The 24,076-nt window shown below is 40.2% G+C and overlaps 1 protein-coding gene across 3 annotated transcripts; it reads left to right on the top strand.

The window, feature by feature from the left end:
* Nucleotides 1–8,194: 8,194 nt before the first annotated feature.
* hic1 (hypermethylated in cancer 1) lies at nucleotides 8,195–23,260 on the top strand. 3 transcript variants are annotated; one of them, XM_072392241.1, is made up of 2 exons: nucleotides 8,195–8,594; nucleotides 14,310–23,260. In XM_072392241.1, the coding sequence occupies exon 2, from the start codon at nucleotides 14,327–14,329 to the stop codon at nucleotides 16,529–16,531; it is 2,205 nt and encodes a 734-aa protein (XP_072248342.1). In that variant the 5' UTR covers nucleotides 8,195–8,594; nucleotides 14,310–14,326; the 3' UTR covers nucleotides 16,532–23,260. The 3 variants fall into 3 exon arrangements, with proteins under 3 accessions (XP_072248342.1, XP_072248340.1, XP_072248341.1); XM_072392239.1 differs by lacking the exon at nucleotides 8,195–8,594 and adding an exon at nucleotides 9,920–10,113; XM_072392240.1 differs by lacking the exon at nucleotides 8,195–8,594 and adding an exon at nucleotides 9,920–10,113 and having other exon boundaries at nucleotides 14,294–23,260.
* The last annotated feature ends 816 nt before the right edge of the window (nucleotides 23,261–24,076 follow it).

Here is a 24,076-nt window from a genome sequence, read left to right as displayed (position 1 = left end):
TGAGCATTCCATTTCTTTATGCACATGCCTTTATGTCCTCGATGGATGGTAAATAATGTTACTAAAGCTGGTCACACATACCAATCACACATTAAAAACACTTTATTTTCCATACGTATATTCCATATATTCATATTTTCTGGGGATTAATTCAAATACTGCCACAATTTGCAAGTAGTAGGAGGAGGTTGAAAGAGTTTAAAGTGTTGCTCACACATTCTTTGTAATCTTTGGCTTGAACGCTTATTGTCATCTGTACATTTGGAAGGTAAATTAAAAACAAAACTTGTTCCTTTGAATGCCCACTGGCTATGTTTATATCCATGTGTCCCCTCAGAGGGAAAGGTCACTGCAAATAGCTTTTTTTCAGTGACCATCCTCATCCTACAATGATAAATTTTCTGTCTCCTCCTGGATGACAAACCCTGCTGCCACAGAGCAGGAGGAGTCACTGAGTTCTTGGATTAGTCAGATTTAAAAGCCTTGTTTAATAGTCAGTCACCTAATCTGAACCCAACTGAACACCTTTGAGAGATTTTAGACTGATGTCACACTTAACTTTCATTGTCAAAGCAGCAAATAAAGGAATATCTTTGGAAGAATGGTGTTCTATCCAACCAATAAAGTCTTCTTTTTACATTGATTTGTCTCCCATCCATATCCACAACACTTGCCCAAATCTATAGATAATTTACTGTATATTTGGTGCCAAAAACTATCATTCTGTACTCAGTGAACATTTTAGTACATTTGACAGTATTCTAATCCTTGGGGAATGCAGGAGCAACCAGCTGCTATTGGAGTTTGAAGGGGGAAAAATACTGCTAAAATATTGTGCAATCAACTACACATTGGCAAAAACTGTAAGTCAAACTGTAAGTCTCCAGCACTCTGCTGACTACAGAGAAGAGAAGCAACATGAAGTAATGCTGGATAAACGCTAAGAGGCTGTCTAACATCAAACAACAAAAGTATGAGGCTCTCTGAACAAAAAGCATTTTCAAATCTGATTACTATGACAAATCTATCAAGAGACAATAGAAATATGTTTTGAAATGGCAGCCTGGATTGTCTGATGAAAAAAAAAAGATCTGTTTTTCTTTCTGAATATTTACCACCCTGACTGATTGAAAGGCAAAAAAACAGATAAATTCTATCATCTTCACTTAATTTATGAGAAAATTAAGTGCTGATTTTGATGTAACAAAACAACCAAATGGCAACAATATCACCACATACTCAAAAGAAAGGTTCAAATGTTTTAAGAAATATACTTTGAGCCATTTTAAAAACCTCTGAAAAACACATCTTATGGTCTACTGTTTATACAGGTTCTGCCCTACAATAATTGCATTTTAGGCCAGCTCTGTTTTTCTCTTTCTTTTGTAATATCTTTCCTTCTCACTGTTGTTCCCCCTTTTCTCCCTCTTAGCCTGGTCCTGACTCCCTGGTTTCTGGGGCTTGGCCAAGGCCTACGTCCCTGGAGGAGCCAGAGAGGAGATGGAGAGGGGGCAGCAAGGGGGTTCAGAGACCGACTCCAAAACCACAGCTGCATCAACCCCTCCTCTCCTCTCCTATCCTCTTCTCCTCTCCTCTTCTCCTCTTCTCCTCTCCTCCTTCCTACTTGCCTGCCACACTCCCCACTTCTGCCATTAATCAGATGGAAAAGGGTATTTCAGTACATGTGCGTTTGTGTGTGAAAGAGATGCTGACTATGTGAGTGTTTATGTGTATCTGTGTATGTGCTGATAGAGAGCTGGATGGGTCGGTGGTGATGGTATGGAGACCAGGATCTCACAACAAAGCCTGTGAGTTCACCCAGAGAACAAAAGGGGTGGGAGGGAGAATGACAGACTTAAAGCCTGGTGAGCAGATTGGAGCTTCCAGCAACTAGGAGGAAGATGATCTGCAGAGGTTTTTAGCATCTCAAGATGAGACCAAGACATCTTAATATGACCTAAACTGTGCTTATAATTATCTGCAATCCCTTGGATTAAGATTCTCTTGAGACTTTTGGGACTGAAAGCGCACCTGCGCCTGCACAAAGAAATGTGTAGCAGGCTTACGAGGTCAACAGTCCATGACCTGACATGTTCACAAATTACATCAAGATTCCCATCAAGGTGTAGCTGTCTCTCTTTCCCCGCTCTGATTATCCAGGTGGGATTTGAAGATATATATAAAAAAATAAAAACCAACCTGCTCTGCTTCCACCCCCCAATGGGCCTCCCAGAGTGCTTTTCTGCTGACATCACTTCACAGAGACCTGGCAAGCCAATCTCTCTGCTGCTCTATCATTCCCTTCTCCCTGCTTCCTGCCCTGATGATGTCACACACCATATGGTTTTCAGCAGCATTAAGCCGGAAAAGTGATTTAGTCAGTGGAGAGGAGAAGGAGAGAAGAGGAGGAGGGCTGGAACGGGGCGCAGGTTAGTCACAAAAAACAAAAGGCTCGCTCTTCCCCTTGTGTGCACTCTAAGTGGAAGGTGCGAGGCAAAGGAGAGCTAGTGTAGGAGGTGAGGAGACGGGAATGGTTGCATTGTGTGAGGCTAATGAGGAGGGAGCAGAGACCGTGCACTGGACAACCATGTGCTGCACAGACGCCCATTGGATTGGCCAACACACATATTTGATGATGAGATACACACATCATAACATAGTCACACACACACCTGGCAAGCGAGGTTGCTTGACTTCCTCAGTTTCAATATCAATAAATACTCCCATGTAATACCTTTACATGTATCAGAGTATCAGTCATTGTCTTATGTGGCTATAATCAATAGCTTATAACGCTGGATAACATAACTACCTGTTTGTGTAATGGTTTAACTTTATGCAATAATTTAGTATCTTTCAGGTTGTTATATTGATTTAGTTTCAGAACTGCTCCATTCATCTGTTTGGATTCTCACATAATGTAGACGAGTGCTTGAAAGCCCAGCAAACTGACTGTGAATCTGCACAGCATCACACAATAAAACTGTCAGCTATCTTGTAGACGGTACAGAACTAAAAGCTAAAATACTAAAAACACGTGACAAAAAACAGCATCATATTTCTTAGTAAGGTTTCAGGCCAAAACGTGCCACCAGAAGAGCTTCAGTGCGCACTGACCTCCAAATACAAGAATGAAACATCATTCCTTCAAAAGATATTCCCCAGTTTGGCATTTTGATGATGCTGGAGTGAGTGGTTCTTTGGGTGGGGAGGACATAGCATATAAATCGCATCATACTAATCAAAACATTCAGTGGTCACTTGTACTCGAAGGATGGAGGATAGGCATCTGGAAATCTATCATCATAGGATACAAGTGATGATTCAGAACAACTTTGTTACCACTTTCCTCTAAGGACAGGTGGACTTAAACAATCAGCGAAATGCCCCCCATATCACAGAACTGCTTAATTGTGCTTCGGTTTTCCCTTTGATTTGTCAATCACCTGTATCTGCTAAACAGCCAGACAACTCCGCAAGGAGAGGGCTGAGATGTGATCACAGCTAAAAAGAGAGCGAAATGAGTTCACATTCTTGAAGATTTAAAAGAAAGCACATCAACATCAGTATTGTGTTATAGGCAAAATGTTGGCCTGTTGTTTGTTAAAGGCTGCTTTGGCTTTAAAAACAGCCAATGCGGTCTCACACCAGAATGTTTGAAATCTATGTTGGTGCAAAATGTACAAGTTTCACAACCAAGGCTCTGGGATTGTGAAATTGCTACTCTGTCCGGGGTACAAAGTGCCTACTAGAGCTGTCGCATTATCTGACTTTCAATAATTCAAAAAATGTTCTTGTCATTACATGAAACTAAATGAGTATACTGTAGTCTGCATATTATCAATATTTTATTGTTTTTATATCATGATTATCATCAATATTGGAATATTGCAGCACTTCAAATCCTTATGTCTGTGTTTTAAAATTGTAGTATGTCTACATTTTGCATTATGTTGAACTGTCATACATACTTAAAAATTGTAAAATGACGACATTGTCAAGGCTCCAAAAACATTACGTCATATTTTGCAAAATGTAATATCATGATAGGAATTCACAAAAATGTGATACAAATATTACAAGTTCAAAGATGCTTAGAATGCTAGCAGAGGTGTGACGCTGTAACCTGTTAAGCAAGAGAACAAAAGTTTGAGTTCCAGTATTGTCCCAACAACTTTTTTAATTTTTCTACTTTGCTATAGTTAGGCTTAGAAAAATACAGTTGTAGGTCTACATATGATTGAAAATATAGTTAAGGTTAAAAATGGAAAACATGTAGGGTTAAATACATGCATACAGGTTTGCATCACATTGCTTGAACGCTTCCTTATGCAAAACAACATACATTGAAAAATCAAATGATAACAGTAGCTGTTTTGGAGTTGTTGGTTTTTCTTGATTCAACTGAAAAAATCGAAACCTTTAACCAGAAATGACAATTACACAAACCCCATCAGCTTCCCTGGCTGGACCTCTGGAGTACCCCTTAAATGCACCTTATGAGAATGCTCTTTAGCTCGTTAGCTTTTTGTTCCACAGTCTTTTTTTGACATGCATAGTAGCCAAAAGGATAATTCTTATATATATTTATTCTTATATATATAATATATTTCACTTAAGTCTCAAATGTGGCACCATTGTGAGTGTAATCAGAATAAACAAAGAGCATAGCTTCAACACACAGCTCCCCAGATGTCTTCAGGTATCATTCCCCCTTCATATATGAAGGTTTGCATTGCTATACTGGCTGTTGCTTCTTGTGTACCATGTTCAAAGACATTATTAATCTTTTTGTCTTAATATTGGCAAGAAAGTCCATAGGCATATTTCCCAAAAGTGACAAATGTCTGTCTTTTTCTTATATTTCAAATTTGAGTGTAATTCATATTTACTATGTACATTTCAATGACTGCTTGCATGACTGTACAATTAAAACGGCAACAACATTAAATCTAACTCTAATGATGGAAAGAGGAATACATGGCATGAATGACCACAAACCAGGAGCGATTTTACATTTATCCACGTTTCCTTTTGTATATAATAAATTCAAGTATTTCTTATCTGGCACTAATCATGGCATGATAATTGTCCATCACCGCCAGATGGGCAAACTAGAATAGCGACCGAACGCACACAACAGCTCAACTCATTCAAATGACATGCCTTTCACGCCTATGCACTAAAACTGTCGCAAAGCTGCTCATTACAATGAATTAAGAGAGGTCTGTGTGTAAATGTTGAGCCTACCGTTCAATTTTTGGTGGTGAAGGGAATCTGAAGCTGGAGGGGTGTGTGTCTGGTATGGTGGGGCGGTCACAGTAATCATCTGGAGATATGTGTGGCCTTGTCCTCTGGAAAGAAAGAAAGTAAAGAGGGATGATTGATGAGAATGGAAGAAAGAAGGGAGAGCTAAAGGCTTGGTGTGAAAGGTTGAGAGATGTGGCATGTCTGTCTGCAGGTGATAAAACTGCTTTTAGACTGTCCTGTCTATTGTCCTGCCCTACTCTGTCTCTCTGCTAGTAGGCAGACATGGGACAATAATTAGGTGACTGAAATGTTTGTCACTAAAAAAAAAAAAAGAGTTGAAACGAGGTGGTTTGGGCCTTAGAGAAATGGTGGCCCTGTAACATGTCTGATCACAGTTGTCTGAAAATGTTGGCCACATTCAGAGTTCTCACCCATCCATTGTGTTTCCATTTTTGGTCGAGATTCTGCAAGATATGCCACATGCAAAACTTACAATCCTCACACTTGGAAAGAGGTGTGCGATTTAGAGGGTGACAGCACACTGTTAAGAGATTTAGCTGCTCAGCCTGCCTTATCTCCAGCTCTGGTTCCTGCCTGAGCAGCGGTCTTTGAAGAAGTAGGCTTGCACAGGCGGTACAATGGGCTCCCCGAGCCATGTTTGGGATTCAGCTCTTGCTGTTTTAATTGAATCAATGCTTACAATCAGTAATTTGGAGGCTTTTTTTTTTGGTTCATCAAAAGTTCAGCGCAGTTTTGCTGCGTGCCAGATTTTGGTACGTTAAATTGTGTTTTGACAGGCTGAAATTGAATGTCCAGCGCAGGCCTCGGGGTCTGATTGATTACTGAGATAAAGCATGTCTGGGAAGACAATGGCTTTACCCAGAGACATGCAAAACAACACAAATGTGGCAATATGTCCATAGTTTTAAACTTTACAGAAAAAAAATCATTTTGGGGGCATTTTGCCTTTATTGGACTGTCAGCAATAAGGAAGCAGACAGAAAACATGGAGTGGGAAAGGGGAGTATGACATGCAACGCAGCCCTCCAGCTGGAATTGAAATAGAGACTTTATGAGTCTGTGGGCGACTATTCAATTATCCAAGATACAGGGTGCATGCACTGTTAATCATATCAAAAACATTTTATTTGCCTTTAATCATGTTTGTCCCTGCCTGTGGCTGGCGATCAGAAATCTTATCACTGGGTCTGTCTAAAAGGAAAATGAAATATGAGGATTGTCTGTATGTGCTGTTATGGTGCTCCAAGCAGCAAATGTGATAATATATATATATATATATATTTTTTACAATGCTTTTGTAAACTCTTCAAATTGCAAGCTTTAAATCTATACTATGTAGACTTGTGATTTGAGTTGCACTGGTATGAAATGTTCATAGTGTGATTATTGTCTTGGAAGATATATATTCTTCACAGTAATCGTGTGTAAGACTATTTGAAGAGGATATTTACAGCTAGTCACAACAAAACACAGATTTTACTCACATTAGATTGATTATTGTCCTGAAACGATTCCAATAAAACAATGCTTTTAGGTCTGATGTCTACACAGGCGTAATCCCTCAATTTGAATACAATTATTGACATTAAGTATTTTAGATGCATAGAGTTAAAAGAACAACACAAAACAGTGGACCTGAGGGGGTTAATAAACACTGGCAGACACAGTTAAAGATGTTATATGTGTCTAAATTACAAGAAAAAGAAAGTCACCTATGTAAAAAATCTGACAAGCAGTATAATACATCATTATGTATTTCCGCTTGTGAAAATTATTTTTGGACCATGAATTGAAAGGCTCACATCCGTAATACAAGATATCTATTCTCCTACACAACTCTGCCTACCTCTGTCTGCGAGGTTATCATCAGTTCATCAAGGGAACATGGAAGTGAGAGACAATACCTTCAATTCCTCGACTTCACCAGACTCTTGGGGTGGATCGCATCATTTCAATGAAACACCAGCACCTTGAACTCGCATAATTTAAAGAGGAAGAGACTCTGCATGCTTTATGAGATTGTCAGCTGCTGTTGTGATCAAAACAAACACAAATAGACCTGAGAGTGGCGAGCGTTTCTATGGATCCCATTGGCTGTCTGCACCACACAGTGATGGTCAAATAATTAGTCCCATCAATTTCAATCTGCAGTCTTTCAAACACCTCTGGATTGCTGTGGAAAGACTTGAGTGTGAAGCCTCAATAACACAATCCATCCAAATGTAGCAGATTAAATATGAGTTAGAGTTAATGTTTATAGAAAGCTAATGACTCGTGTTAACTACAGTGTACAGACAGAGAGAAAATGTGCTTTTTCAGGGACACTGAAGCCGATTACCAGCAAGACACATTTTTCTGTATATATTTCACGAATGACTTCAACAATATGAGGCATATAACCAAATTTAAAATGATGGATAACAAAGATAAAAGCTCCACATTATGTCAAAGGACATCTTTTGTTAATGATGACATGGAGGGGAATTGATTTATAGACATTTATTCACATACTTTTGAGGGAGATATTATGTTTTCCAGTCTACCACATTTATTTGACAGGATTAATTTTCATGTCAGTTGTTTAGAAAGAAAAGACATAACGGCTCAGCAGAAATGTTCTCCAACTCACCCAATTACAACATTAAAGAACAATTTGAATAACAGATATGGCTACTGTATGAGTTAGAAGTTGCAGACTTTTTTCAAATTAATTTTGTGACTTGAAGGGACTTTTGTGTACTCTTCCTGGGATGTGTTTACCTCCACTATCATAGCACATTTTCTTTTGGTTACTAACTTTATTGCACTTAGACTAATTTGACTAACTTTTAATTCACAATATTTTGGTAATTTTGACAAAGTTTAAAACTGTTTTCCTGGATAATCTGACATCACGTTACTGATAGGTTATTGTGTGTGTGTGTGTGTTTTTTAAATTATATATGACTCAATAACACAAGCCGTGGCTCTCCTCCGTCTTTTAATTTGCTTTCATATCGTTGCACCACACGTCCTCCTTTTAACAAGGCCTGTGGGACTTGCTGCCATTGGGTGTCGCTGTGCGCGTAGAGTCTCAGCCAGCGGCGTGTTTGGTCCGATCGGACCCCAACACAGCCTGAAGTGTCAGATAGTCTTGTTAACACGTGAGAAATTCTAAGCGTGGAAGAGGCTGAAAGGGAGGCCGCGAGAGGGAGGACCGCAAAATTACGCGGAAGAGAGGTATTGAGAGAGAGCTTGATTCGGAGGCAACGGCGGAGTTCTCGAGAAGGGAATGCCGAAAAGGAGAGGAGACGCGCGGCCAGAGCACCAGACATGAGTCCGAGGTAAGACGGGGATACGGCAGAGGGACAGGGATGACATCCAGTCAGACCTGTGATCGCACATTGTGTCAGAATGAGAGCTTAGTAATGGACTGCAATGATGAGTTTACTCAGCTACTCCTCAAGTATTTTCGTTTTGAGTCGATGGATGTAGCCCGAACTGACAAAGATTGTATGATATGAGATCTGACTTTGACTCATACTTTTGTTTTTTTTTTTATTTCCAGTCTCTCAGTTAGTCTTTATATCATACAGATCACCCAAGGCATTAGGAGGCTTGTAAAAGAGCATTTTAGCCCAACACAGTTTTAAGCCTAAAATCCTAATTGATAAAAGGTAAATTACGGTTTTGATAGTATATATAATAACCTACTGATTAGGGTAACTGATCATACGTACACAACGAGCTCTGAACTATGGTACCAGCTGCATACTCTTTCCAGATCATAAGAATATTATGACAGCTACTTCAGGTTAATGCAGCCAGAGAAGGCCGTGTGTCCTCTTTAAGCCAGTTTTCGGTCCCCAGTCCAGGTGACGACCGACGGATTTTACAGCACAGTAGGCGTTTTATCTTTTTTAAAGCGTCAGAAAGCGCTTCATCAGGCCTCTTTTTAGTTCCACTCCTTGCTGAATATTCATTTAAAGCTTTCCCAGGGCAAACTTTCATAGGGGAGGTCTGAAGAGGAGAGGAAACAAACTTTCGTTTCAGTCATTTAATCCGTTTAAGATGCTTTATTAGAATATTATTAAAATATGATAAATCTGTTTCTCATAGATGAAAAACAAATTTGATTCAATTTGATGTAACGGCGAGTTAATGGACAAAATTTGATCAAACCTGGAGCTGTTTCAAGGAGGGGATCTAATTCCTTTAAGGTCTTTGAAACTTTTGCTGACAATCGATGCAAGTCATTTCATAAATTCTCCAAGGTGTTTCTGGGCTACCTGATCTGAAAGTGCAACATTCACGTATATAGGCAGCTGCTGCCTGTCTCTTTAAGAAGATGTGTTGAGAAGTTCACGTCGGGGTCACTTGAAGTTCCTGCCCTCGATTTTACCTTTTAGTTCTATTATAGACTGACATCACACGGGGCGCTAAAACACTTAGGCACATAGAGGCTCCATTATCATCTCGTTGCGCGTTATTGCTCAGACTCAAAAATAGCAAAGGAAATTACGAGAGAAAAAAAGGAGGAAAATGATGCTGGTCTAAGCACGTATTTTTTTCTTTTCTTTCCTCTCTCTCTTTTTTTGGAGGGGATGAGAAAGAAGGGAGAGGAGGGGCAGTTAGAGAGACAGAGGGAGGAAAGTGGGTGGGAGGACGGACCCAAGGAGCGAGAAGAAATTCATATCAATTAATAATCATAAAAAAAGAGCTGGCAGACGCGCTCGGAAAACTGGCATGGTTTTTTGGAGGCTGGCAGTTGAGCGCTGAAACGTAAGATATGACTCCCAGAGATTGCTGAGATGATCATTAAGGGAGACTTAGATCGGATGGCAGAAGACATCGGGCATGCAGGTAAGAGCTGAGACGCCCAGACAAGAACAGTTGAAAGGAAGATGGACATTTATATGTTATCCATACAGCTGCAGAGCGTGTATGCTCACTGAAACTGAATTTTTGAAAATGTATTTACTATAAAGTAGAACTAAATTTGACATCCTTTAACCTAGATTTTGTTCTAGTGTAATTTTGAGGTGGGCTCATTCTTAAATTTGCATTTATTTTGAATCGACTAAAACATGTAGCGTGTTTCTTTTATTTATTCAGTCATTCAATTATCTGGGGCATTTGATTGAGTATGCAAAATACATATTTAATTGGGGATTTTCTTACGAATCAGGCTGATTAATTTCCGAGTTTAAATGCTTTCAAAATCGGGCAAAATCATTTAAAGCGTTTGGAATTCAAGACAAGGCTCTGCGTTTTAGACATCTCGTCCTTAAGTCTGAATTGAAATCCCCTCCACCCTCCACTCCCTTTAAGCTTCACCTCGTTGTTTCTTGTTGAATTAATTTACAAGGCTACAGCCAAATTGTTAAGATCATATCAGTACAATTGGCGAATCCTTGTGAGTGATAACGTCTTTTCCAAATTAACGCGAAGAAACCACGATGAGCGACGTTTTTAACACTACAAGTAGGACTTCTAGTGTATGTATTTCTGGTGACGTTTGTACAATAGTGAACAAGCCGATATTTAGAGGAGCGTCTCTGTGCTGGTGACAGGTCTGACACGGAAAAGAACTGGTAGCAACTTCTCTCCGCTACACCTTAGTGTGGCGAGCTGAAAACGGTCCCGTCTCTGGAGGTGAATTGAGGCGTTTTTCTTTTATCGGACATAAGTGGACGTAAAGGATGGAGACGCAGCATTTCAGAGAGGCGGATTCACTCGTGATTCGGTTTTCTGCACAATAAGTGAAGCGCAGAGTAAAACAGATTAGAGGACGGGTCCTCCCGGCGACACTCAGACAGCACTTCTGTTTGGTTGAGAAACGCAGCCCGAAGCGCAAATATTTGACAGTAACTTTTGAAGCCCCCTCAGATGTGATTCTGTAATATACTTGAACAAATTCAAACGCAGTTTATTGCAGTTAAAGCTGTGAATTTTATTTGTTCATAAACGCGTGTCGTTTATCGATGCTTTGGAGCAGGGATTAGATTATTAAAAGTGAAAAGATTCTCACAATGTGTAATTATTGTTATCCAAAGTTAAGAATCCTGCCCGCAACTACCTGAAATATACTTGTGACCTAACAGTAGTGTGGCTTTCCTCTTAAGAAAAAACGTCTCAAGTTGGTTTCCATGGAAATCAAGATGTTACTTTTAGACATATATCAGGATTTCATAAGTATGTGATGGTTTGTAGATGTGTGAGTGCAGCAAACAGGAAACTGACTGTGCTTGTTGTTTGCTGATCTGACTAAAAAGAGAAAATAACTTTATGTGCAACAAATGTCTGTACAGTTCTTACACAAAAGAAGTAAAACTTTGCACATAAACTAATACAGTACATGCAGATTTAGTCTGGTTTTGTGCTGCAGCAGCGCCTTAAAGATTTAAAACATAGTCAAAAGGGTTCTAAAATAAACAAAGCTGGATGAGTATGGGAAGCAAAATCAAATGAGAGAAAATCAAATGTCAACACAATGTCTTTAGCAGATGTCTGGAGTGTTTATGTGACTGAGGCTGAATGTAGAGGTAGGAAATTTAGTCTTTTGCTTCACCCCAAACCACAGAATGACAAAACAGACAAAACTAAGAGACGATGAATATTAATCTAATGCAAATAACTGAGTACCATCACCGTAAACTACATCGCCATCGTCAGAGTGTTGACGGGTCATTAAAAAGAAGGCTGTCAGATGAAAACAGCCATACATCCCAGAGGGACTCGAGTAAGCTTCTCTCGAGCGACTACACCGTGTGTGCAAGCTTGAACAATGATTTGATTTACATGTAACATAACTAAGCAACGAAACAAACCATAGTGTAGGCTTTGGATTACAACATTTGCCCGCAGGTCTGCTCTGAGATGTGCTCTGTGACAAAATATCATTTCAATCATAGATAGCTTCCTCACAGGATGCAGTGAGCTGCAGATCAAGAGATTCACAGGAAAGATTTTACTGTGCTGTTGAATTTTCTGTCAGTAGGTTATATTAAGTAATGAGTTTAGATGTTTTAAAAAAAATTAAGATGCAGTCTTTCAAATGACTCTAAAAACTAAAGAGCAGTACTCCTTACTGTTATTGATTGGAAACCCACAGTCACCAAGACTGTCATTACCACAACACATTACTGGAGATAATTTGTCGTAAGCACAGCACATTTCAGATGTACTGAATGCTCTGTGGATTATTTTTTGGTTCACTGATATAAATCAGAATTTAAGGGTTACATTTCTTCTTGGCTTTGTGATGTAACAGAACTGTATGGCGAGAACATGCAGGCGAGAATGTACACCGATTGTATCTGTGCATGCAGTCTGACAGCAAGCATGAGCACAGTGGAGACAGAAGTGCTGCAAGTATGAAAAGTTGTATCACATAAACTTCTTAACATGCACAATGTGACAGACGTTGTAATTTATAGAAAAATATCACCGCTGAGTAATCCAAGCCAGACAGAAAAAGAAAACAGACGTGGAAAAAGTTGTGGATGACAACTAGGGACACGATGGACTGGGATCTCACCTAAACTTGCCATACCTGCCTTCTAATTCTTTATTTGTAAATATGATAAGTCATGCAAAGCACAGAGATCATATGGGGCCAACAGTTTTTTTTTAAATTTACCATGAAAATTAAAATAAAACTTCTTTTTAATTTTTTTTTGTGTATTTCAAAGATATGTTTTTCTTACGTATGGATGACTAACGCCGTTTTTTTTTCGTCATAACTGAACTTCACTGTGACTTTCCGTTTTCCATTTATCAGTGATGAGATTTTATTTCTAAGCGTACTGCTGCACATGCATTTTCAGAAATAGCTGAAATTGTAATTGAAGAAAGCAGTTTCTGTTGTGGAAAACTGCAAGAGAAGGAAATGGATTTTGTGAACAACTCTTCTGAGTTTCTGATCAGTTTACACATCAGGCTTTTTTTTTTTAAATGCATACTTCCCTATTCTTCAACTGAGCGCATTTGAAATAAACAAGAAGTTGTATGAGCTGGTGTCAGGAAGACTGATCAGACAAATGACATGATATTTATTTAGATGCTTGTTTCCCATCAGTGAGACGAAGCCCTCGGGGACAGTTTGAGGCGTTTAATCTTATAAGTAAACTATCCTCAGTTGCTACTGCTTGAACAATGCATTGGTTCCATGCATGTAGCTGATGTAGTTTATTTTAGGCTTGATGGAACAATTAATGTTGATATTTGAGTGTGTATTCATGCGTGTGTGCTCTCACATTTGTTCCCTGGAGCCTATCTCAGTGTAAAGTATTGAACCATCAAATGCTGATTTACATCTTATGTGCTCTGTGTTCCTTATATGACTTAACAGAAAGCTGAGCTGAGGCCCTATCTTTTTTTGGATGTCTTTCCTCCACAGGTTTATACCTGCGGTTCATCACACTTGTGAAACATTCATCCCTCACTTTATTTAAAGCTCTGCACTTCTGTACTTCTGGAATACTTTAGCAGGATGCCAGCATTTAGAAAATATTTATCTATGGTCCTATAACTTCAGCTCTTTCTCTCTGTTTTGCTCACTGCAGAGGAACTGAATGAAAAGACTTGAATTCCTGATAATGAGAAAACCATTGCAACCACTCACCTTTAGCAAAAGTTCAGTTACTGAGTGGCTTTCTCGTGCACTTCCCACATGTTAGTTCTGTACTCTAATTGTGTTCCATCATCTGGAGTCTATTATTTGAAACCTTTGTTATGATTTTAAGTATTTAAATCATTGATTAAAAAAATTAATTAGAAAACAAGAAAAAGAAATCTGACATTAAATCTAGGATTTTATCTGCATTTGAATGTTCTGATGTTTTCAAAATCAGTTTCCATATGCTAAATCATTCATTCTTTTTTAGTACTCCACCAGTCAATGTTAATGCCCTTTAACGTGATGTAAATTCTCATGTGAAAATTGTATTATTTCTAGATTAATTTTGACACATCGGTCGATATTGCACATCATCTATGTTTTTGTGACGTAAAATGCTGACTGCTGCATGACGTTTTACAGATATCTGTTGTTGCAGGTGGCGGACTGAAGACAATGCTGGATGCCATGGAAGTTCCAAGTCATGCTAGGGATCTCCTCCTGCAGCTCAACAGCCAGCGCACCAAGGGCTTCCTGTGTGATGTTATCATTGTGGTGCAGAACGCCCTCTTCAGAGCTCACAAGAACATTCTGGCTGCCAGCAGCCTCTACTTGAAGTCTTTGGTGGTCCATGACAATCTCATCAACCTCGACCACGAGATGGTGAGTCCAGGGGTCTTCAGGGTCATTCTGGACTATATCTACACAGGGCGCCTTAGTGAGGGAGACCCCACCTCTCCCACTGAACCCAATCTAGGGGCTGTATTGGCAGCAGCCAGCTACCTGCAGCTACTTGATTTAGTGGCTTTGTGCAAAAAGAAGCTGAGAAGAAATGGAAAGTACCCTCCTCGACCAGGTCCTGCATTTTTACCCTACTCAAAGATGGGTCCCAGCAGCATGGGTTTAGGGACTGGTGGCAGATATAGGGTTTCTACTCCTGTAATTCAGTCCTGTCCTCCAGGAGGAATTCTGAATGCACCCAGGGCACCATCACTAGATGAGCTTGTTCCCCACCGACTAACCATTCATACTGGGGAGCTGTATGCTCCTACATCCAACCAGAGCTCTCAGGTGTTCCCAGCCCTGCAAGCCGCTCTGCCTGCCCAGCTTGGGCGCTCAGCCCACCCTGAGAGAAACTGCTCCCCCAGCTTTGGCCTTGATCTTTCTAAGAAAAGCCCCAGCTCCCATTCTCAGCTCACATCCTCTCAAACCCATCTGGCAAACAGTCACAATGATGAGGAGCGAGATGGGACACTGAGCGGACGTGCCAGTCCCATGCAGGGTGCAAATGGAAGAGCCTTTCCATCTGAAAAAATGGAGTCTACAGACCAGGCAGGCTCCCTCTCTCCTTCTTCCTTCCCCCATCTCAACCAGCCTTTAGGTCCCCACCTCCCTCACCTGCATCGCTCAGGTTCCCAGGCAACAGACCGCTTCCCATGCCCCCCCAGCCCTGATACTCCCACAGAAGGTGTAGAGGCAAGCAGAGAAATGGGCAACATCTACCGCTGGGTGAAACATGAGCCAATGCCATTTACAGCTGAAGATGAAGATGAGGATGAGGATGAAGAGGAAGGAGGTGAAAATGGAGATCAGCATCATAACCATCACAAGCCGGGGGAGGAGAGTGAAGGAGCAGATGACAAGAGCGGCTCAGGCACAGAGGAAACAGGCAGTAGTGAGGGTCGTCCGTCCCCCACTGGAGCGATGGGGAGGTTCCACATGCCATATGAGCCTGAGAGTTTCGGGGACAATCTGTATGTCTGCATTCCCTGTGACAAAGGCTTCCCAAGCTCAGAGCAGCTCAATGCACATGTGGAGACACACACAGAAGAAGAGCTGTACAGCAACTCTGGTGGAGAGATGGGAAACAGCAATAACAGCATCACCAAAAACATGAGCAGTAACACAAATGGTTATGGGAGCCTTAACAGCAGCAACAGCCTTAACAGTCTATCCCACCTTGAGACCAAGTCCAACCATGGACTGAGTTCAGGAGCCATTGGAGAGATGATTCGTCCATACCGCTGTTCCAGCTGTGATAAGTCCTACAAAGATCCAGCCACTTTGCGCCAACATGAGAAGACCCACTGGCTAACACGGCCTTACCCCTGCAGCATTTGTGGCAAGAAGTTCACACAGCGTGGTACCATGACGCGCCACATGCGGAGCCACCTGGGCCTCAAACCTTTTGCTTGTGACTCCTGTGGCATGCGCTTCACACGCCAGTACCGCCTCACTGAGCACATGCGTATCCACTCTGGAGAAAAGCCCTACGAATGTCAGGTGTGTGGGGGAAAGTTTGCCCAGCAGCGCAACCTCATCAGCCACATGAAGATGCACAGCGGCGGAGGGACTGCTGGGGGCCTGATCACAGATGGGAAACTCAAGCTGGACTTTGCAGAGGGGATCTATCCCCTGAGTAAATATGCAGCAGAGCACCTGGGGCTGAAGCAGGAGAAGGCCAATGAGCTTCTCATCCAAGCGCAGCAGCAACTAGTGGCTGATGCCAAAGTCATGGAGAGCCTCTACCCACTTTCAAAATTGGCCTCGGAGCACCTTGGCCTCACCCATGACAAGATGGATGTCCTGGGCCAGTCACTGCCCCTCCCACCACAGCCTCTCTCTGAAGCTCGCACTATTGACCGCTACTCACCCAGCTAAGACATATGACATGTATAAATGGCAATCATCATTAAGTCTGTGTGCACACACAATTTGCAGTATTCTAAAGCCATTCACCTCAACCCAGTATCTCCTCTGCACCTCCGACCGAGGCCAAGTGGAACTGGTCTGCTAATGCACACCAAAATGTGTGACTTTAAGTGCCTTTCATGCATCTAATGTATCTTTAAGTCCTCCTTTGTAAAGGAGCTTTGTGCTTTTACGTGACCAAGAGACACTGATTTAAAGACCTACAGTATTTATGTACAGTGTATGCAAAAAAAAAAATTAATTCCAGTCATTGAGCCAAAAAGACAATTTGAAAGCCAAAATGAAATTGTTTTATTTATTTTTGTATTATGAGGAAATCCAAAGAAAACACATTGCAAGAAAATTTTGCAATCGGTCCCTAAACCTGTGTACTAGTTATCTTTGTACAAAAAAAAGCAAAAAAAAAAAAAAAAAAAAAAAAAGCACATAAGGACATGGTTGTCCAGACCTGAGCAGAACTTTCAACATATGAATAAGCCAACTCACCTGGACTTTAAAGTAATGGGAGTATATATTTTCTTTTTTCTTTTTTATTCATCATTTCATTTGAATTTTATATTTTTGGGGTACTGGACAGTTTATGTATGTTGCTCTCTGGCTTTTTCCCCATCATGTGAAATGACTGAATGATAGGAGCAATTGTCCCAGTATTTTAGTTAAGTGTCTTGTGCTTTATTTTGCCCACATTTTTTATGGCGCCCCACTCCCCCACTTATTTGTGCAGGTAAAGGCTCATACTGTGTGACAGTAATGGTAGCTTAAGCAGCTTTACACTCAGCTTGCAACCATTCTTGAGCTGAAACTTCCTTCGGAGTGTGACAAACATCTCTCAGCTTTCATTTGTTATTGAGATGCAGCGAACACAGCCCTGTGATCTCATAAGTGGGACACGATTGCACATACCCAACTCATGACACACTAATCCCTGTTCATGATGAGTGCAGCTCCGACTCATGGTTCAGATGAAGCGTGACTGTTTCTTCTGACATTTTGTTATATTCACAGTTATGGACACCGCTGAACAGAAAGGCGGAGAGAGAGCTAATGACACAGAAATCTGTCATTTACTGTAAACTCCATTAATAGCAGTGCAATGATTAATTGTAGAGTGGCAGTGGTTAGAAGCCCTGTTGGACACTGTTCCACTCCACAGTCCAGTCTCTCATTTGACCTTCCTCTTTTCTAGTCTGTTGTTTGTGAGCCCAGCTACTGTTGACAGGCCAAAGTGAGTGCTGTATTCAGCCCTTTGGCTTTGAAGCACTCCACAGACTGGCAGGATGTTCGCTCCACACACTCCACACTGCTAATCTGTCAGTGATATGAACAGAAGTAAAAGTTTGTGGGCCTTCCCTAGAAGCCAGCGGGTGAACAGCACTCCCCAGCTGCTGTGCTTCGGTAATCCCTGTGAAATCTCACTTTCTCCTGGACAATTCACACTGCTCGCCGGCATGATGTCCCATTTCATGCATGCCATCTCACTCCTCTGATCCTCTTATAAACATTATTTCCAAGCCGAGCAAATGTCTACTGGCCTCGCACCCCCCACCCCCCTTCCCTGCTTTTATCAAATGCGGAAACAGAGAAATTATCATTTTCTGGGCTGACTGACCAGCAGTTCCTCCAATTAGAAAACAAAAGAGCACTTAAAGGTTGAAGGCACATTTTTTTGTCTGTAAATCTTTATTCCAAAGAACCTTTCCTTTTTTCCCTTTTTCATATTTACTAGTCCTATATTTAGATTAGAAAACTTTGACCACTATAGTGCCAATGCCAACCTCAGAGGGTGAATGTGAAGACTAAAGCCATAAATACACTGTGATAGACGTAGTGAATCTAAAAGGCTTAAAAAAAACAAACAAACAATGTGCCTGACTTTAAGGGCTTCCTTTTTGTAGCATATGATCATATCAAACATGTTGTTTCTTGTCACTTTCTTTTCTTTATTTCTTTAAATCTGAACTGAAAGCAGCGCACGTGAAACTGGTGCTTACCTCAGGACTGAACCCAGCATGGGGAAGCTAAGCTTTTGTAAACCTTAGCTCAAATATATCAACACACAGACACGCACACACTCACATACACACTTTTTTTTTCTTTTTAATCTCTTGTTAATGGGGCAGTTGTCCTGTGTTAAACCTGTGTTTTTTCCTGTGTTTAAACATTACTTTTTACAGTTTTATGGTGGACAGAAAACATGTGATATTAACATTTCTATTTTTAATTGAATTAAGTCGTATACATTTTTATTGTGTCTTCAGAGAGGCTGATCGCTTCCATCATTTTAACACAAGGCTAATGGTAACTTTATTATTTGTGACTTTTGAACCACAATTTAGTAAGTAAAATGACATTGGCCTTTGGTTTCAGCCACATATACAGTAATAACCAGAACAAGTGTTGTGTTTTGAAATACATTCATGCACATAAGACATGATCAGCACTTCCTTAAGCAGGCAAGCAGTTGCTTAAAACTCAAGCCTATTGTTTGGCTTCTTTTCTCCAGAAGTTAGTGATGTCTTGGCATGAGCCAGACGGACGTCGTTCATGCACACAAGCTCACAGGAAGATGACTTGCTTTGGTTGGTGCTCCAAGTTGGGGGACTCTGTTATTTAGCTCTGTGACAAAAAAAGGATTTAAAAAAAGATTAAATGAAACACTGGTGGTATCTACTTGGTGCATAAACAAGGGCTTGTGTGATAAAATTGTAGGAACAGGCAGAGTTGTGGGAATTTCTCTCCCATTCATGTTCACATGCAAGTTCAAATGAAAACCTGTCCTTTCTTTTTCCTTGCCAGCACCACTAAAATAACACAAAATGTTTCGTACGTCACATCAAATCTGTGCAAGAGGGAAACGTAAGATAGTGCTTTAACATTTCTGTAGGATGTGCAACATTTGAGATGAGCTTAATTGCATTAATATGTACAGCAGTAGGAGGAAGGGTTTGGTATCTATAGAGAGGGGAAGCATTTGCTTGTCTGTTTGTTTGTCACCATGCTATTTGAGTCTATGAGGGGCTGTTAATACATGTCCTGGGAATAGGTTTGGTGTGAAGGAGAAGCGCTGAGGAGCAGGAAGTGAACTTTTGGCTGGTGTGTTGTGCTGAGCAGGATGTGCCGTGTGTTTCTGCTCAGAGGCAGATAGAGCGACGGAGATTGGGGAGGGAGAGGAGCAGGGAGAGCCCAGCAGGGTGGATGCAAGCCATTGTCTCAGTATGAAAGCTTGTTCATACCTCTGAAACTCACTATTCAAAAAAACAAGTAGACTGTATCTTCTCTTTTCCTTCCCCTTATTGCTCTTTGGGAATAAACCTCTGCTCAGTGTCATGCTGATATGACACTGTGAGCTTTCAAGGTTGAATGGGGAGCCATTCAGATATTTTGACACCCCCCCACTCTATTAATATAGAAAAAAATGTCATAATGTCTATATTTTGACATATTCTAAACTGGAGGCATTATTTAGCCCTGGAAATATCATGTATATTATAAAAAAACAAACAAACCAGATTGCTCTGTTGTTGTTTCACTCAGTAAAATTACTGGACTCTCGTTTCAATTTGCTGATGTAGCTCTTTGGGGTTTCTCACCATAAGCCTTTGTTACTGTTATTTACATGCCGAGCCAACCCAGAAAACCCTCTCAGTGCCACCAGAGTGGTTTAGATGAGATGTTTTGAAAGTAATTTGATATGGCCATTAAAACAGACTCTCGTCACAACAATTAGTATAATAAAAATTAAAGGCTGGCATAAATGAGTGCAAGAGCATAAACGATGAGATGTGGGTTCATTCTTTTTTTAAAACCTCTTTATTCCTCTCAAATGTTGTTGTGGAAAGCATGCCAGGTCTGTAAATATATTTTATAACATGAACAGTACAAAAGTAAAACCGGTCTGAATGAGCTCCAGCGGCACTGTGTAGACCAAAAAAGGGTTTAGGTTTAATGTTAAAGAATTCAAAGCATCTCCTTAAGCTTTCAACCGGCAGCAGCGGGGAAAGGTCATTGATGGGACTTTGACTGGCTGAGTAGTCCTGCGATCATACCACTGTTAGACTTTTATTGTATTTTACAACTTGTGCCAGAAATACTGAAGCACTTAGCAGACATCACAGTCGCTCAAAGCAAAACTAAACCACTATTTTTGTGGCTTTAACGAGTTACAATGTTGAGCTAATTCTCTGACGATCTCGGTCTTGTTATGAAACTCATTATCTTTATAACTAATCACGAGAAAACAGTGCAAAAAAGTTACTATTGCCCAGTGTAAATATTTCTTTTTAATAGAACTCGTGTTTAAATATAAAATACATACAAATCATATCAATAATCAAGTCTTCTTTGGATTTTTAAACAAAAACTGACTCAACCAACACAAATGTGCCTTCTTTAGTAAATTATACTGCAATGTTTTGTATGATTGTACTTGTATGTAAGATAATCCAAAGTGTTCACTTTATGCACCTGTCCGTCTACATGTCATGCCTGTCCCACCGTTCAGCAACGTGAAGTACAAGGGAGATATTTGACACTTTCAAGAGTCTTTATTACAAGCAGCTGCTTTAGATTTAGTTCTCTGAACTGCACTTTTCTGGAAAAATCATTGTATTGCGATTTTTTTTCTTCTTTTATTGCTCTTATAATCCCCCAAAAGTCCCACAACGGCCTCCCCTCTGCCACTTTGCTTCCTTAGCCTCCTCTTCCTCTCTCCGATGCAGAGCTCGGCCATGTCGCCCTTTTACCCTTAAAGAACAGCCTCCCTCCTCATCTCTCTCAGTGCCTTCTCTCTTCTTACACTTAAAACAAACCGCTGACCCACCAGCACCCGCTGCCTCCCTCCTTCCCCATGATTCACTTACTTCTAGCTGTTTTTCAGACTGAAGAAGACAGTTGTCTAAATCTTTATGGTAAGAGCTACTTTTTTTTTTTGTTAAGCCCTGATCAATTTCCAAAATGAACTTTGTGGCATGTGTTAAAAAACAGTAGATGATGGGCCAGATTAGAAAAAAGAAAAAGAAACAAGAAAAAAAATCTTGTATCATTATTGTATTTTGATCTTTAGGCCAAGGAACGGCTTACAAAGGGGAGATTAAAGACAGCATATTGTTGTAGAGGAAATGCAGAATAATGTGAGAGGAAATGTTCAGGGGAAAATATGCTCAGAAAGATGCCAGTAAAGTAAACATGTATGAAATTGCACAATTGAGTTGGGCCTCAGCTGCACCAGCCAAGTCATGCGCTGAGATGGAGAGAACAAGTAAAGGAGAAAGGGTTGAGAGGAAAAGAACCAGAACCAAAGAGAAAAATAGCTTGTGCTCGATAGTCATAACCGTCTGTAAATAACAAAGGAAACCTGGCTACGTTGTGTGTCTGTTCACATCTTTTTTCCACGCCTGTCTTGTGAGTTTACTTTTTAAATTCCCTCTATGGGTAAATCTTGTGAAGAAATACTTTTTGCCTTCTCATTGTCGGTTGCTGCAAGCGATTGTCAAATTTTTTGATTGTTTGTATCAGCGTGGCCTCTAAGATGACATGCGCTTTCACAATTATCTAATCAGCACACAGCCCACAGAAGGCTCTTTGTAGTTGAATAGTGATGGGGTTTCTGCGTTTTTTGTGGTGTGCAACTGTTTAGCTTGGATCTCTGTTTCTGTCTCTACCTTGAGCACACAGACCGAGTGGACATTGGCTTGAATCTTTTAATTTACAGTGTACAACTTCTGCTCTAGAGGTTTACATACAAAGACAAACAAAGAGCAAAGGGAAAACAAGCAGGAATTTGGAGGAGTTCAAACAGATACACACACAGGCACACACAGCTGGATGGCAGACTGCTGGTCCAGATTAGGTCAGATTTAATTAGGTTGCCCTGCTCCGTTTGGAGTGTCGCTCCTTGTAGAAAAAGCCATTTTTAAAGAAAAGGCGATTCCACTGACGGCTTCCACTCGACAAACACTGCAACCTGTGCCAAAATTTTACAGAGCCTCAGGGTCCTTACATACACATACACAAATCATCTACTATGGTTTTGGAAAAAGGTTTCTGTGTTGTTATGGTAGATTCAAATCTGATGAAGATCACTTTCGAGGTGGTTGTAGATGACTGTGGCTTCAGGGACAAGAAAGTTCGGCAGTAACACAGACTGCCACGCAGACTGTTGTCGCTGTAGGTGAATGGGAAAAAAACCCCAAAAAACCCAGAATAGATTTACAACAGAAATGGGATTTTTCAGGATCATAAACAGGATCTTATTTTAGCCGCCGGCATTAAGACGACATTTATGAAACATCAGTTGATTCAAGTGTTTTCTCTTTTGTGGTCTTACAACAGTTTATACCATAAAGTCAAATAAAAACAATACTTTAAACCAAACAGTATTTTATTTTTCAAATTGTTTTTTTTTTTTTTTTTGCATTTTATGCATTTCAGTGTCAATATTGATCTTCCTTTGCTTTAGTGAAATGAATGTATTTATTGCATGTCAAAATGTTTTATAGTTTTTTTTTGTAAATTTCAGTTGTGGGTTTTTATAATAAATTCATGTAATGATGGTGTATTGATAAAATCATGTTGATAAGGCTTTTATTTTTCTTAAAAGCCAATGTGAAAAATGTTGTGGTTTTCTTTGTTTGCTACTATACCCAAAATCAACTTGGCAATAAAGCAAATTGCATAATAGATTAATGTGTAAAGGTGTCAAATTATTTTTTTTTGCACTCTCAAAAAAATAATAAAGCACAGTTAGTTGCAGAAATAATGCTTTTATATGAACTAAAGTTATATTTTCTTGGACTTAATCAGCCTTGATTTACAATGATTTTAAAATCTGTGTAAGTAGTAGACCAATGCAACCACTTGTGCCTTTGGTATATTTATTGTGCATGAAATGGGCTTTCATTAAAAGAAAAATGTGGGACAAATAAACCACAATGAAATACCATTTGATAGCGATTATAACCACAAGAATGAATAACTTAAGTTAATTTTCCTACAATCCATTGGCCTCCACGTTTATAATCTTCCATATGGAGACATGTGAGTGCCTCATTTAGGACAGAGAATTTCAAATGAATCTCATACATCACACACAGTCCACATGCAACAATGAACAGATCCATTACTCTGTCAGCAGGAGCAAAACTAGCCAGGCAGACGCACACACACACACATGCGTCCTTTTCCACTGCGTGAAAACCACCTTATTATCACCAGCACATAAGAAATCATAGTGCCTTCCAGATGTTTGATATGAATCAAGCAACTTTCCACAAATCACATCTTGACGTTAAACAAATTAGCATTTCTTCTCTCAGGTGTTGTAAATCATCAACATTCATGAACTGGAGGTGCTTCCCAAGAGAACCCATTCACCAGGTGTAATGACACACATCATCCACTCTATGCTGTTTCACCAGTAGGTGAAAGCAAAAGAAACAGTATGACATCCATCACACGTCTTGCTTAATTCTGCTTCCTAAACCTGGAGCGCAGGAA

Source organism: Leuresthes tenuis, unplaced genomic scaffold (assembly GCF_036924035.1).
Source record: "Leuresthes tenuis unplaced genomic scaffold, fLeuTen1.0.hap1 SCAF_9, whole genome shotgun sequence".
Classification (NCBI taxonomy): domain Eukaryota; kingdom Metazoa; phylum Chordata; class Actinopteri; order Atheriniformes; family Atherinopsidae; genus Leuresthes; species Leuresthes tenuis.
This window is presented reverse-complemented; position numbering and strand designations above follow the sequence as displayed.

Bases quoted from the DNA above. Each gene is read 5' to 3' on its own strand.
- hic1 (XM_072392239.1), top strand. From the start codon at position 10,062: ATGATCATTAAGGGAGACTTAGATCGGATGGCAGAAGACATCGGGCAT. The intron at 10,114-14,309 runs GTAAGAGCTGAG...CTGTTGTTGCAG, and splicing joins AGAAGACATCGGGCATGCAG to GTGGCGGACTGAAGACAATG.